The following is a 15960-nucleotide window of genomic DNA, read 5'->3' as shown; positions in this document are numbered from 1 at the left end:
TGTGTCATTTTTTTCCTTGTCCCCAAGTCAACGACCTCCTTTGATCTGTAACCTAATAGAACCACTATGGAGTTTGTGGGTAGCCTAACTTTAGTTCTCCTTCAGCTGTGCCAGTATGGATCCCACTGTGGGTATGCCTGCACCTTATGTGTGCGAGCTGGGAATTGTTTGAATAGCTGTGTCTATCAGGGCCACACGTGCACCCAGGGCCTCTTTGTGCTCACACAAGGGCATAAAGAACAGGGTGGCCATGGCCCTCCCTTACTACCCATTTACTGACCCAGGACTGTCCAACCCACTATGGCTTATGTGTAAGGTTTGAACTGGGCTGTGAAGAAATACGTTTCATTTGTTTGAATTTTAAATTCTTCATTTTAGATTAACATTTTAAAAAAGAGAAAGAAATAGAGATGACAAGGAGCGACACACACAAACACCCCGGATGCCCCACTGGTGAGTGGGGAAAAGTCACAAACATTAAAAATGGTAGACTCAAGCCCTCAAGGTTTAAACCCTGTCCTTTGGGCAGCAGTCTGATGGCCCTGTTAGATAGACATACCAGGTATCACTCCTGCCACAGGGAAGCTCACATCCCCCCAAAATGCTCCATCTGCCATTCCTTCTCCTCCCACACTGAGAAATTAAGAGGTATGAGGCTCAAATTGCACCTCCTGGCACAATCCATGTGGCCTGAGACCCAGGGGAAGAAAAATCCTATCTGGAACCTAAGGCACTCTCTTCAGTTAGTGCCCCAGCAAGCAGGTAAATCCCTGGTTCTCGTGGGGACAAAAGACCATAGAAAGTAGCTAAGTTGGCACGAAGTGACTTGACACCAACAGGTTCCTCCTCTGTACTAAAGACATTTGTGCCAACTTCTTTGACACCAGTCCCAGCACAAGCACTGTGTCAGATGTGGAACACAGCTCCAAGCAGACCTCACATCTGCCATGGAAGGAGGACTCTATCCAAGGGCAGGCCATTGAGGCCATCCACTTCTAGAGACAGGAGCAGGTTGATGATGATGAAAAAAGCAAAAGAGGCTTTGACATCAAGAGCCCTTCCAGCACTGATGGCACTCCTTAGGCCAAGGCTCATCTCCGAGAATCCACCTTCACCTTTCCTCCTGGCACTGATGCCGGTACTGACTTGGGCACAGCACAGGCATCATCATTGGTTCTCCTCCCTCTCTTTGAACCACCTGATTCCAGGAGACTGGACTGACACCCCAGGTGATAACTGAAAGGTGCCCCGCACCAAGGCCTCTGACCAGAATGGCAGTGGATGGGCCACAACAATCTGGCCAACACCAGTACGATCTACTGCCATTGCCCTATGGATTATGTTAGGTCCTATCATATCTTCAGTCCCAGGGTCAAGTCCCATCCCATGTCCCCATGAGGAGGAAGAGATCCTGGTCCTCCTCGGCATTAGTATGGAGGACCTCCTCTCCAATACTGGAAGAGCAGCTGGGTAAGCTGGCAGAATGGGCCCAGGAAATGTTCCAACTTCCTTCCACTCAAAGAATCCTCTTATGTCAACAAGACTCACTCTTTAGCACTGACCATGGATGATTTTCAGGTGTTCTGGGATCTCTTGTCCAGAATTGTGGAGAACTTGAATATCAAAACAGCTATAATCCCAGAGAACATCCATGAACTATTCAACATTTTTAATTCCTTGTCATACATAAGAATTCCCCTACACATCAATAGGGTCTTGATAGACTTTAAAGACCACAGTGATGTACAGACAAAGAGAAGCAAGATCATCCCTGCTATGTCAAGACACTGCTCATCTACAGGAGTGGTGTGTTCAACATCGGGGCAGTCTGATTGCCCTCCACTTGCCTGGGGTCCAGAAAAACTTAGCTGGTCAATCTTAGCAGGAAGTACTCTTTTCTTCACAAACAGGCCTTCAAAGATCCTGCATCTTGGCAGAGGGGTAGACTAGATGACCCTTGTGGTCCCTTTTAACCCTATGGTTCTGTAGTTCTAAGAGTCAGTCCTTAAACAATTTTTTCAGAAATGGAGGGGTCCCACCAGAAACCTTTTTGCAACATATTTGAAAAAGAAGTGTCTCATATTTCCCTCCTGAGGAGAAAAGAGCCCAGGCTCCCTTTTGGATGCATTTGTGCTCCCGTGGAACATGTATCTATTGTATGTATTACTTCCAATTCCGCTGATTCCCAGAGTCGTCAGAAAATAAGACAGAACAAGGCCCGAGTAATTCTGATAGCACCAGTGTGGCACACCAATTTTGGGACTCAAAACTGAGCCATCTATCATTTGGGCCATGCTTCCCACCCTCATTTCTTCTATACATTATCTCACAGAGCCAAGGTCTCATTCTACATCCAGACCCATCATCTCTGCATCTGACTTTGTGGATGCTAGCTGGCTAACTTCATAAGACAGGTGTTGCTTTGCACTGATGCAGAACATTCTGATTCAGAGCAATATAGCTTCAGCGAGGCTCACAGATAGAGCCAAGTAGAAATGTTTTTCAATGAGGGCTGCAATATCCCCTTCAGCCCTTGAAGACTTCTATCCCAGGCATTCTGGATGATTTGTTTCCCTGAAATATTTGAGTCTTTCAGACAGCTCCATCAGAGTTCACTTAGTAGCAATATCTACCTACCACGCTCCCATTCAAGGTCACACTGTATTTTTACACCTCGCTCTGACTAAATTTTTGAAGGGGTTGGTTTATGTATTTCCACCAATTAAGGAAATTAACCTCCTCCCCCCCCCCGAGTTTAAATGTAGTACTTCTGTCTTTAATGGAACCCTCATTTGAGCCTTTGTTCTTCATATAATAGCATGTGCTTTATATCATGTTCTTTATACTGTATACTTTTATTTGGAGAGTGAGAGAGATTCGGACGTTAATGGCAGGACCACCTTATCCTACTTTTCACAAGGACAGAGTTACTCTTTGACCTCATGCAAAATTTCTACCCAAAGTAGTTTCAAATCTATACTTGAATCTTGAAACGATATGTATTTACCAGTATTTTTTCCTAGGTTTCATTCATCTCCTGCAGATGCAAAACTCCATGCATTTGATGTATTGAGAGCCCTTTCCTCCTATCTCCATGGAACAAAATCTTTATGCAAATCTCCCAGACTGTTTTAGCTGTTAGAGACAGGTCTAGAGGGCAGGGTATTTCCACTCAGACTCTTGAAGTGGGTGTCAAACTGCATCAGGATTTCATATGAATTGAATAAATTAGCTCCTTCTCAGAATAGAGATCAGGCAAGCTCTTTAACTTGTTTGAGGAGCATCCCTGTATCCGAAATCTGTAAGGCAGCTACTTGGAACTCATTACGTATTTTTAATAATCATTATTCCTTTGTAGCAACTCTAGATTTGCCTCTCAATTTGGCGTGGCAGTCCTACAGTCCCTATTTAAGTAGAACTTCTGACACCCACTTCCTTAGAGAGACAACTGCTAGCCAATCACCTAGAGTGGAATCTCTGTGGACACATAGTGGAAGAAATAAAATCGATTACTTACCTTACATTAACTGGTTTCAGAGTAACAGCTGTGTTAGTCTGTATTCGCAAAAAGAAAAGGAGTACTTGTGGCACCTTAGAGACTAACCAATTTATATTTAATAAATTTAAATATTAAATATAAATATAAAAATAAATACTAAATACCAATTTAATAAATTGGTTAGTCTCTAAGGTGCCACAAGTACTCCTTTTCTTCTTACATTAACTGTGGTTCTTTGAGATGTTTTGTCCACAGGGATCCCATGACCCACTCTGCTTCCCCACGAATGTGATGTTTTCTAGCTTTGGGATTCTGTATTGGTGAAGGAACTGAGTGGCGTTTGGATCTGCTCCACCCTTTATGCACTCTGGTGAGGGGTGCAAGACATGCAGGGATTGGTGTGGCCCCAATGGACACTGTTTAGTAAAAAAGGAATCCAATCTCATGGTGTTGGGGTGCATGTACTCTTAGAGTGGGATCTGTGTGGGAAAAACATCTTGAAGAGCCACATTTGCTGAAAGGTAAATAACCATTTTTTAATTTGAAAGTTCTATTTGTAATTTTCCTCAAATACTGTACTTATAGGGCATTCCCACCATATATGCAGAAAAGCCCCTAGTCCTCCGCCTCCTCTACAGCATTTATGACACCCTTTTTGATATATTTTCTTTAGCTTAAATGGAGTGAGGTACCAATGATAAAGTAGTTTGTAGTAATTTTCCTTAATGGTTACACAATTAGGTGCGGCTTTGTCTTTACTCCAGTTATTTTTCCATTGTTCCAAAGAGATATTTGTTTTTAGATCCTTTTCCCATTTTTCCATAAAGGGAATCTTATCTTTTAGAGCCATCAATAACATCCATTACACCATACTGAGATCAGGTCCTCTGAGGTGGCCTTTCCCATAATTAGTGTTTCTATCCTCAATTAATGGTCCCCTGAAACTTGAGATACCTAAAAAGGAAATTCACTATTTTGTTAAATGGGTGGCTGTACTGGTACGGATTTTTCTGCCAAAGAAAATGGAACAGTTCTCCCCTTCCTTCTCTTGGATTTCTACCATGGACCTCGTCTTTAAGGTCAAAGTCACGTGGTCCACCACGTAGTCTGAGTCCTGACAAGAAACTGTGTTTATGGACTCTGGGGAAAGAGGTGCCTACATTTTTCCCACTTGTGAAGTGAACGATCTGAAAATATGAAGCATTCTCTGCTCCATTTAATATTTATATGAATAATGAGAATGACCAAGTCTGATGTATGTGATATAAATCCTCATGCTTCAAGTCATAAGCCCACACCATGTGATGGTGGCTAGGAAGAACCTTCACCTGTAGGCAGGTTATTCTGTAAATGCCCACTGTGAGGTTTCTTGCACTCACCTTTGAAGCCTCTAGCATTTGTCACTGTCAGAGAAAAATACTGGACTAGATGGTCATGTGGCCCTTTAATCCTTGTCTTGGCTCTTCTCTGAACCCTCTACAGTTTAACATCCTTCTTGAATTATGGACACCAGAACTGACATTGACTTCTGTGAGCTTTGGATATTGGGCCTCCTAATGTTGAAGGAATGTGAGGGCTACCATTCATATGTTCAGAATACCCATATCATGAATATTTGCGTAAAGTGCCTGAATTGTATTCTGTCCCTTAAGTGCTTTGTACAGAATTGTTTACAGACATTGATCCAAAACATATAAAACTTAAAAGTTTGGAAACTCCGTGTTGTATTTCCCTTTACAGGCTCAAGCAGCAAGCTCCCCACACTCCTCACCTACCCATGGAGCCAGTCGCCCAATGCCGATGCCTGTCAGAGCCACTTCCGCTGGCTCTACCCCAACTCATGTACCTCAGGACTCACTTGTGGGAGTCGGGGGAGATGTGCAGGAAGCTTTTGTACAAGGTGAGTGTAGCACAAACCAAAACTCCTGCTGTTGCCAAACATTGAAATTATTGATTATTACACAAATATAATACAGCAATTTTGATATGATAATTACTGATCTTATTTCACTTGGAATATTCCAAAGCAGAATGGAGGTATATTTTTAAATCAGGTAAGTAAACTTCATGTCACAGTGCTGTGAATTGAGTGCAAAACGGGAGACCACTTACCAAAATTTGTCCCAAAGGATGCAGAGAGGGACAGAATGGTAGCCATCAGGGAAAAAAAACCAGCACTCGCAACCAGAGGGTTCAGCTAACATTCACCTTGTTGATTACTAGGTAAAAAAAAAAAAAAGTTGAAATTTTGGACTGCAAATAAGTGAATGCTAAACTGAATGTAGCCCTTAACCAGTATGCAAATCTCTGAACAGGCAAACACTCTGGTATAAACCTAAAAGTGTCAAAACACTGTGTGGAGAGGGGAGGACAAGAGTAAAACCAGCCAAAAGATGAGGGGAAAAAAAAAGTAGTGGACAAAATTTAAAAAGTGGACAGTGACATATCCCATCCCCAGCTAAACTGTTCTCCAAGGAGTATTGTCAGTATGGAGCCCCACTTGTGGGGTATGCATATGCCAGCTGGACCCTAGAAACCAATGGCTGCTGGGGCATCGCACATTCAGTGTCAACAGTGTGAAAGAGGGTGCGGCCCCCAGCCTACCTTACTTCCTTCTCCTCCTGGTTGGCTGAAGGGCAGAACCTTAGTCACACCGTTCTTGTCTTTTGTTGGTGACTTTTTACTCTTTAGCATCTAACTGCAAAAGACACTTCCGGACGTAGTTACTGGTGTGATATTGTTAGTTTTACAGTCTGTACTATAAGTAGGTTTAATTAGTGCTCCCCAATTGTAGTTTCCACAGTCAACTTTAGCTCCATGCAGTACCGGTTATGGGCCCTGTCCTTTGGTTCCACTGAGTTCTTTGGTGGCTGATCCTAGCATAAAATGTTGGTTCAAATGGTATACGCTTTGCCAGGGCAGTATGTAAATTTCTGAATAATATGGTCTGTGGTGCTTGGGAAAAACTCATTCAAAGAGGTAGTGGTTAAAATGTGCACCTTTACTCCCCAGTTGTCAAGGTTCCTCCCCCACTCTGAACTCTAGGGTACAGATGTGGGGACCTGCATGAAAACCTCCTAAGCTTACTTTCACCAGCTTAGGTTAAAACTTCCTCAAGGTACAAATTAATTTTATCCTTTGACCCTGGATTTCCACTGCCACCACCAAACTTTAACTGGGTTTACTGGGAAACGTAGTTTGGACACATCTTTCCCCCCAAAATCCTCCCAACCCTTGCACCCCACTTCCTGGGGAAGGTTTGGTAAAAATCCTCACCAATTTGCATAGGTGACCACAGACCCAAACCCTTGGATCTGAGAACAATGAAAAAGCATTCAGTTTTCTTACAAGAAGACTTTTAATAGAAGTAAAGTAATCACCTCTGTAAAATCAGGATGGTAGATACCTTACAAGGTAATTAGATTCAAAACATAGAGAATCCCTCTAGGCAAAACCTTAAGTTACAAAAAAGGTACACAGACAGGAATAGTCATTCTATTCAGCACAGTTCTTTTCTCAGCCATTTAAAGAAATCATAATCTAAAACATACCTAGCTAGATTACTTACTAAAAGTTCTAAGACTCCATTCCTGTTCTATCCCCGGCAAAAGCAGCATACAGACAGACAGAGACCCTTTGTTTCTCTCCCTCCTCCCAGCTTTTGAAAGTATCTTGTCTCCTCATTGGTCATTTTGGTCAGGTGCCAGCGAGGTTACCTTTAGCTTCTTAACCCTTTACAGGTGAGAGGATTTTTCCTTTGGCCAGGAGGGATTTTAAAGGGGTTTACCCTTCCCTTTATATTTATGACACCAGTACTTGCAGCTGTTGTGAGCCTACACTTAGGCTCCTCCAGTTAGAGAAGTCTTTATGGGCATCTGCTTCAGAGATGCTTAACCTTTTGGTGCCAGGGGCATCTTCAATCCATAAGACACCTGCAGAGAATAGCTCCAGAAAGGTCTAAGAGGTTGGAGATCCAGAGGCAAAGAAAAGTACTTGAGCTGGGTACCAACTACTACCTCTTTCTCAGTGTTGAAGAAGAATAGAGGCATCATTCTCTTCTGTTTCAGTCAGAATCTTGCAAGAAGGAAAGCAAATAGAAGTTTGAGGTTGTGATGTCAAGATACTTGGCACCCCGTTATTCTTCCCTGCAGGGAACCATCAACACGGTATGAGGAAATGAGTGATTCTTCTGCACCATCTGCTTATCTTGAAATGCTCTCTCAGCAACCGTGGAATGACCAGAACCCAATTCTGCTGAGAAACTGATTGACTCGGAGGTTGCATACATACTTTCTCTCTCATTTTTTCCTCTTCTGTTTGTCCCATTCCAGAATCTTCCTCGTATTTTCTCCCTACAAAAGCCAGGGATGTAGAGGTTGCCTGGGCAACAAAATTTTGGGCACGATAGCTTCAGCAGTTGGACTCCACTGCTCTCTTTGGCCTTCTCTACACTGCTAAAAAAGGCAGGTTCTGTACTTCAGAGTTGTTAGGGGGCTTATTCCTTCACCCACTTACTTCCCTGGTCCTTCTCGCATGCACAGAGAGCAACAATACCCGAAGTCCAAAGGTGCAAACAATTCAATGTTTATTGGGGTGAACTTCCAGCAAGCATGATTCCAGTTTCCTTCCTTAGTAGCTCTGACACCACAGAGCCTTATACCTGTGTCCCTGTTCCCATTCCTACCCTTAGCCAAACATGATTCCAACTTCCTTACTCCCATTCCCTGTTCCCATTTCCCCCTTTAGCAAAACATGATTCCAATTTTCTTACCCCCATTCCCTGTTCCCATCTCCCCCTTTAGCAAAACATGATTCCAATTTTCTTACCCCCATTCCCTGTTCCCATCTCACACACCCACATGCCCACCCCCACCCACACCCACTCACTTCCTCATTGACTACAGATTATATAGTAAAACTTGAGTTCTGCTTAGCTATACCTTAACCAATCATTTTCCTGAAATTTAACTAACCAATCCTAACATATTGTAACATGATTATGTAACCAATTATATCCTACCACCTTAATTAGTTTACACCCAGCAAAATTAATTATACAGCCGACAGGAACAATCACAGAACCAGACAGAGATTATACAGACAAACAATAGCAAAGTGGGAACTATAATGACAAAACAATACAGAAGTGAGGATTTCACATCCCAGCTATTGATAAGTGAGTTCTTGCCAGACAGGATGCTATCAAACTAAGTTTCCTTTTACATTTTCTAGGCACTTCCCTTTCTCTGGAGGTGATAGGAACTATCAGGAGAGGATTGTATTCCTAACAGCCGAATAGCACCTTATTTCAGTGTGACTAGTGTGGAATGTGAGGATGTGACTGTTTGCTTCCCAGCTTATGGCTGCCTCTGCTGCTTAGCCAAAGGCCTTAGCCTAAGCACAGGGCCCCAGACTGTCACGGGGAGAGAAGGCCCTTACACCAGCAGACAGTGATTTTGATTCTTTCTTTTATACCTCTATCACTAGCCAAGTGATAAGAATACACCTAAATTCTTAGAGTCTAGGCCTTTACAGACAGGCCTGAATATCTATATCCTAACAAGAGTAACTAATGCACATAAATGTGCATGAACTATTCTGGAGTAAAAACACAGTGAAGAGCAGGTACTTTAGCTCTACCGCAAGGTAAACTCACTGAGGTCAGCGTCTGGAGGGAGTATAGGGCTGTTTAGAACAGCCCCACTAAAGGTGCATATACCTGACTTTTCTGTTCCTCCATGACTCAAAGCTTCTGCGTAGGACCTTATGATGGCTCTACCTTTTTAAGATGGAACAGGGCCTAGTTTGCATATGTTAACGCCTCAGTGCTGAAGACGGAGCTCCTGGTCAGTCATCTCCTGCTTGTGCACGAGGATCAGTGTCTGGCAATCCCTCTGTTTTGGGAGAACATCCACCCATGCTTCACACCTGTCCTATTGAAAATGAGGTAAAGAAGTTTACAAGAGTTAACATCTCTGTCATTTTCTCCTAAGAACTTTCATTGTTTCCAGGAATTGACCACAAACATGGCAGCAACTCTTGATCCAGAACTGTCAATATTGCCTGACAAGCCCCTGGTTCTTTAACATCTCAGACTCTACAGCACAGAAACATTGTAGCAATTCTCCTGAATGATGGTATTCTGGAGTCAGTAAAGGACCTCCAGCTCACTCCTGAACCCATCCCACTTATTCCTAAAGGAGATGATAAGTCATACCAATTACTACCACAAGGACACAAGTAGTTTTATGCACATATAGTGCCATGTTGCTTGGTGGTCAGTGTAGCTACTAAGTGTCCATGTCAAATACATCAATTGTATGAATCAGTCTTCACTTCAAGACAGAGTCTGTGAACATAGACCTCACTATGAAGATGGTGTTATGTTTGTTAGCTTTTCAAATGAAGATTGCTGAGACTATATTCTTCCTCCCCAAGACTGGCTTCTGCCTGAGGGGGCTAAGAAAAAGGCAAAGGAAATTACAGCAGAGGGGCAAAAAGTGGCTAAAAAGTCTCTTTTTCAATACATAATACCTTTGGTACCACACTAACACTTTGAGAAGAATATACTGATTAAAGGGTTCATTCCCCATGATATCCAGCAAAATCTGAGGCTCTGTTACTTGAAGACCAGAACCTCTTTAGTCAATACACAGATGAGACCTTGGAATATGTCAGCCCTACAAACCTTGGGCCCCTGCAATTCACTTGTAAGAATAATGTGTCGTTCAGATTCCAGCAGTAGGGATTAACTCCTTGTCCCTCTGAACACTTCCAGAAACAATAGCAGAAGCAGGCATTCCCAGGGAGGTATCGTGCCAAATACCAGAGGCATAGCACTCCATCTGCTGCCGTGGGTGGTCCAGTTGCTTCTTCTTAGCCTCTGCGGCAAGTTTGAGTACAGCTGAGCGTTCCTAACTGCTTTCTTTGGCAACTGGTTTCCTTTCCCCTTTGCAGATTGACTTGTTTCCAGGCAGCATGAAGTAGAACAATAGTACAGTGGGTCCTACAAGTTATTCAAATACAACAGTCGGAGTCACTAGCGATGATGCCGCGAAAGAATCAAGTAACTCTCAGGCTTTTTCTGAAGTCCAAGAATGCTTGCCAAAAGAGTTTCATTTAACCCAAAATTTTCACCAAACATTTAAATTATTTTTGCTAGCATGTGCTACTACTGGGTTCTTGCAGATGTATGTGCATAGGAAGGAAGGTTTTCCTTCAGCTCTTCACTGAGGTTCCACAGCGTTTTCTCCCTTGCAGCTCCAGGGAGCAGTCAGCATGGCAGACAAATGAGAAAAAAAGCAAAAGCAAGGTCTGTTCTACCTGTAACATCCTCTCTATTAGAGCTAATGGAGGAAGATCTCTGCTTGTTTTGCAGGACCAGAGAAGGGAACCTTTTTGAGAAATAGTTGTTAGCATTTCCTGCCAGCGTGATCCTTAGACAAGGCAAGACTCCTCCTTAGATGATCTCTTGGTCTTAGAGTCAAGGCACAGGAGAGGGCTTGTTAATAATATCAAAATACTAGAAGTATACAGGTTCCTGATAAGCAGGGGAAAGATCAGCTGTATCATCAATACAGTTCATTGTGTACCTGGGAGCATGGATAGACTCTGTCAGTCCCAGAATCTTTATTTCCTCAGCACAGGTGCTGACTCCGTGGGTGCTCTGAGGCTGGAGCACCCATGAGGAAAAAAAAAGTGGGTGCTCAGCAACTACCAGCCACAGCTGTTTTTGTGCTGCCAATCAGCAAGGGTGGGGCCTCAGGGAGGAAGGCAGAGTGAGGGCAGGGCCTTGGGGAGGGAGCAGAGCAGGGGTGGGAAGAGGCGGAGTGAGTGTGGGCCTTGGAGAACGGGGTGGAGAGGGCCAGGGCTTTGGGGTGGAGCACTCCCAGGGAAACCTAAAAGTCTGTGTCTATGTTCCTCAGAGAGGCAACAGAAGACAATAAGAGCCATCCAAAAAGTGCAAATCGCAGGTGTCTGTGATACAAACCCTGCTGCCCCTCTTGGTATTGCTAACCTCTTGCACAGGGATTATCAGAAGGATCAGGTTTCACATGAGATTTTTTTTACACCACATAATTTGCTCATTGCCACTATCTGTGCTTACACAACCTATGGCAAAGGTTCAGGTTTCCCTAGCGGTGAACAGGATCCTGCAGTGGTGGATGACAGGACACAGATTTTCAAGAAGTTTGCAAATCTTGAAACCAAGCATGTCAATCATCACAATGGATGCCAATTTGGAGTGCTAGGTAGCCTGCTATCCACTGGAGCATTGTCCATCAGGAAAGAGAGTTACTCCATCAGTCACTAGAAAGAAGAACTATACACAAGGGACTGGAAACATTTCATTGATGGGGTGTGTGTGTGTATATATATATATATATATATATATATAGTGACAAAGCTCTGTCCTTTTCTCTGTGGGTCCCACATTTCCTGGCGGATTTCGTTAGCCTCAGAGGCTACCTGTGACCCTCCACGTAGCCCTTCTCTCTCTAAAGGCAAGGGTCACAGCCTACTGAGCCATTTTCATCATAAGCCAGCGAGGGAGGTGAGGAAAAGCTATGCTCCCTTGCACAGTCTCCCAGTCTCAGTGATTAATCAGGGGGGCAAAAGGGGGAAGCCTGCGCCCGCCCTCTACTCCAGGCTCCAGCCGAGGGACCCTAATAGTATCAGCTATAGTAGCTGACTTTTTAGAAACAGGACGTGTACAATTCCCTGGACTACTTCCCCGCAGCAGCCCCCACTTCCTCAAGATTCACTTCACCCTTACCTCAGGGCCTCTTTCCTTGTGCCTGATCTGGTGTGTACTGCTCAGTCTCTCCAACAGCACAACTTCCTCCTACAGCTCCTGACATGCTTGCCCACCTGACTAACTGGGAGGCTTTTAACTAGTTTCAGTCAGCCCCTGATTGGCTTCAGGTGTCCCAATCAACCTAGTGTGCTCCCTACCTTCTGGAAAGATCTTAATTGGCCCCAGGTGTCTTAATTGACCTGGAGCAGCTGCCATTTGCTTATTCTGATAACAGGGATTTGTTTAGCCTGTGGCTAATATATCTGTCTCCCATTACTTTACTATGGCCATCTGGTCTTGCCCCATCACAATATATATACACACACAAATGGAAGCACTGCTGCACTTCAAAGAGAAGCAAACCACTCTTCTCTTGGACAAAGAAACACTTGACCATGGTGATGTGGTCCACCTGTGCTGTCCATGTCATCGGAAAATATAGTGTAACACAGGGGCGGGCAAACTTTTTGGCCTGAGGGCCGCATCGGGTTTCAGAAATTGTATGGAGGACATCTTCATCATCTGGACCCATAGAAAAGAAGCCCTTGAGGAATTCCACCATGATTTCAACAACTTCCATCCCACCATCAACCTCAGCCTGGTCCAGTCCACACAAGAGATCCACTTCCTGGACACTATAGTGCTAATAAACAATGGTCACATAAACACCACCCTATACCGGAAACCTACTGACCGCTATTCCTACCTACATGCCTCCAGCTTTCACCCTGACCACACCACACGATCCATCGTCTACAGCCAAGCTCTGCGATACAACCGCATTTGCTCCAACCCCCCAGACAGAGACAAACACCTACAAGATCTCTGTCAAGCTTTCTTACAACTACAGTACCCACCTGCGGAAGTGAAGAAACAGATTGATAGAGCCAGAAGAGTTCCCAGAAGTTACCTACTACAGGACAGGCCTAACAAAGAAAATAACAGAACGCCACTAGCCGTCACCTTCAGCCCCCAACTAAAACCCCTCCAACGCATTATTAAGGATCTACAACCTATCCTAAAGGATGACCCAACACTCTCACAAATCTTGGGAGACAGGCCAGTCCTTGCCTACAGACAGCCCCGCAACCTGAAGCAAATACTCACCAACAACCACATACCACACAACAGAACCACTAACCCAGGACCTTATCCTTGCAACAAAGCCCGTTGCCAACTGTGCCCACATATCTATTCAGGGGACACCATCACAGGGCCTAATCACAGCAGCCACACTATCAGAGGCTCGTTCACCTGCACATCCACCAATGTGATATATGCCATCATGTGCCAGCAATGCCCCTCTGCCATTTACATTGGTCAAACTGGACAGTCTCTACGTAAAAGAATAAATGGACACAAATCAGATGTCAAGAATTATAACATTCATAAACCAGTCGGAGAACATTTCAATCTCTCTGGTCACGCAATCACAGACATGAAGGTCGCTATCTTAAAACAAAAAAACTTCAAATCCAGACTCCAGCGAGAAACTGCTGAATTGGAATTCATTTGCAAATTGGATACTATTAATTTAGGCTTAAATAGAGACTGGGAGTGGCTAAGTCATTATGCAAGGTAGCCTATTTCCCCTTGTTTTTTCCTACCCCCCGCCCCCCAGACGTTCTGGTTTAACTTGGATTTAAACTTGGAGAGTGGTCAGTTTGGATGAGCTATTGCCAGCAGAAGAGTGAGTTTGTGTGTGTGTGTGTGTCCGGGAAAAAAAAAAAGGGGGGGGGGGTGAGAAAGCCTGGATTTGTGCTGGAAATGGCCCACCTTGATTACCATGCACATTGTAGGGAGAGTGGTCACTTTGGATGAGCTATTACCAGCAGGAGAGTGAGTTTGTGTGTGTATGGGGGTGGGGGGGTGAGAGAACCTGAATTTGTGCTGGAAATGGCCCACCTTGATTATCATGCACATTGTAGGGAGAGTGGTCACTTTGGATGAGCTATTACCAGCAGGAGAGTGAGTTTGTGTGTGTGTTTTTTGGAAGGGGGGTGAGGGGGTGAGAGAACCTGGATTTGTGCAGGAAATGGCCCAACCTGATTATCATGCACATTGTGAAGAGAGTTGTCACTTTGGATGGCCTATTACCAGCAGGAGAGTGAGTTTGTGTGTGGGGGGGTGGAGGGTGAGAAAACCTGGATTTGTGCTGGAAATGGCCCAACTTGATGATCACTTTAGATAAGCTATTACCAGCAGGACAGTGGGGTGGGAGGAGGTATTGTTTCATATTCTCTGTGTGTATATAAAGTCTGCTGCAGTTTCCACGGTATGCATCCGATGAAGTGAGCTGTAGCTCACGAAAGCTCATGCTCAGATAAATTGGTTAGTCTCTAAGGTGCCACAAGTCCTCCTTTTCTTTTTGCGAATACAGACTAACACGGCTGTTACTCTGAAACTTGAGTAGTTTTGTATCATCTGCAAATTTTGCCGCCTTGCTGTTTACCCCTTTTTCCAGATCATTTATATCAGAAATCTTTACTAACCTAGGATTGGTTTTAATGGGTTTTTGCACTACAGCTACCCTGTCAACATGGCAGATCTGCAGGCAAAGGTGAGTGTTTGCAGTTCTGCTCTTATATTCCTGACAGAGGGAAAGTAATCACTCATTGTGATTGGTCAGGAACATCTGATTGAACATCCTTTTGTGAATAGCTTGGGAAATCGAAGTCTAATATCTGCCATAACTTTTCATTTTCTTTTTCTCCATTTCTTTCCTAGGTACACGAAGAAACCTCCATAATGATTTATTGGTAGCAGCTGATTCAATTACAAATACAATGTCTTCTTTGGTGAAGGAACTTCATTCAGGTGAGAGAGTTAAACTTTAACATACATGTACACTCCAGAGAGCAATGTAACCAGCGATAGTAATCTTAAAGCCATGTGTTGAAGACTTATCTGTAAAGTATAGTTCTCATCCAGAAAGTAAATCGAAAAATTAGATTACAATTTAATTCTCCCTCAATGAGAAGTCACCAGTAATGAGGATTCTGTTCTACATACAGAACCTGGCTGACACTGTTGTTGATAAAAAGAAAAGGAGGACTTGTGGCACCTTAGAAACTAACAAATTTATTTGAGCATAAGCTTTCGTGAGCTACAGCTCACTTCATAGTCTCTAAGGTGCCACAAGTACTCCTTTTCTTTTTGCAAATACAGACTAACACGGCTGCTAATCTGAAAACTGTTGTTGATGATTCTAGGGTGCTAGAAACCAATACGCTCAGTCATAGCTGTATTGACTTCTACAAGGCTAACCCTAATAACTTTTCTTTGCTTGTAAAGTAAGCATATGGGATTCAGAACTCTTGCCAGGGAGCAGAGATGCCACTTTTATGTCATTTTTTTTACTACAGCAGCTCTTTAAAGACATGAGCTTAGAAGTTGAGATATATTTTTGAGTGAGTTCACACAAACGGTTACTTAATGATTCTGTAGTATTTGGACAGCAACAGCAATTTGGAATGCACTTAAAATGAATTCCCATTAGGGAACTCTAGGCATGAATATAAAATTAAAATATACATTTGGCTCAACTTAAACACAGGAATTAAACAGCTGTGCAAAAAGTGGCAATTTTGCCTGCGTGCCTTTTGCATAATAGTAGTGATAGTGGGTTTCAGTGAACAGAATAATTGGGCCACAATAAACTTAC

General features: G+C 43.6%; 1 protein-coding gene across 15 annotated transcripts in view; it reads left to right on the top strand.

The window, feature by feature from the left end:
- Positions 1-15960, top strand: part of DTNB (dystrobrevin beta) — a 389020-nt gene that overhangs the window by 341180 nt on the left and 31880 nt on the right. For 14 of the 15 annotated variants that reach the window (XR_012157855.1, XR_012157851.1, XR_012157853.1 and 11 more), the window contains 2 exons: positions 5240-5399; positions 15024-15113. Coding sequence is in view for 1 of the 15 variants with exons in the window: in XM_073335462.1 (XP_073191563.1) it covers positions 5240-5399; positions 15024-15113 (250 nt within the window). In the remaining 14 variants the exon portion in view is untranslated. The remainder of the gene's footprint in view (positions 1-5239; positions 5400-15023; positions 15114-15960) is intronic. The other variant, XR_012157863.1, reaches the window with a different exon arrangement.

The sequence above is a fragment of the Lepidochelys kempii genome, chromosome 3 (assembly GCF_965140265.1).
Source record: "Lepidochelys kempii isolate rLepKem1 chromosome 3, rLepKem1.hap2, whole genome shotgun sequence".
NCBI lineage: Eukaryota > Metazoa > Chordata > Testudines > Cheloniidae > Lepidochelys > Lepidochelys kempii.
This window is presented reverse-complemented; position numbering and strand designations above follow the sequence as displayed.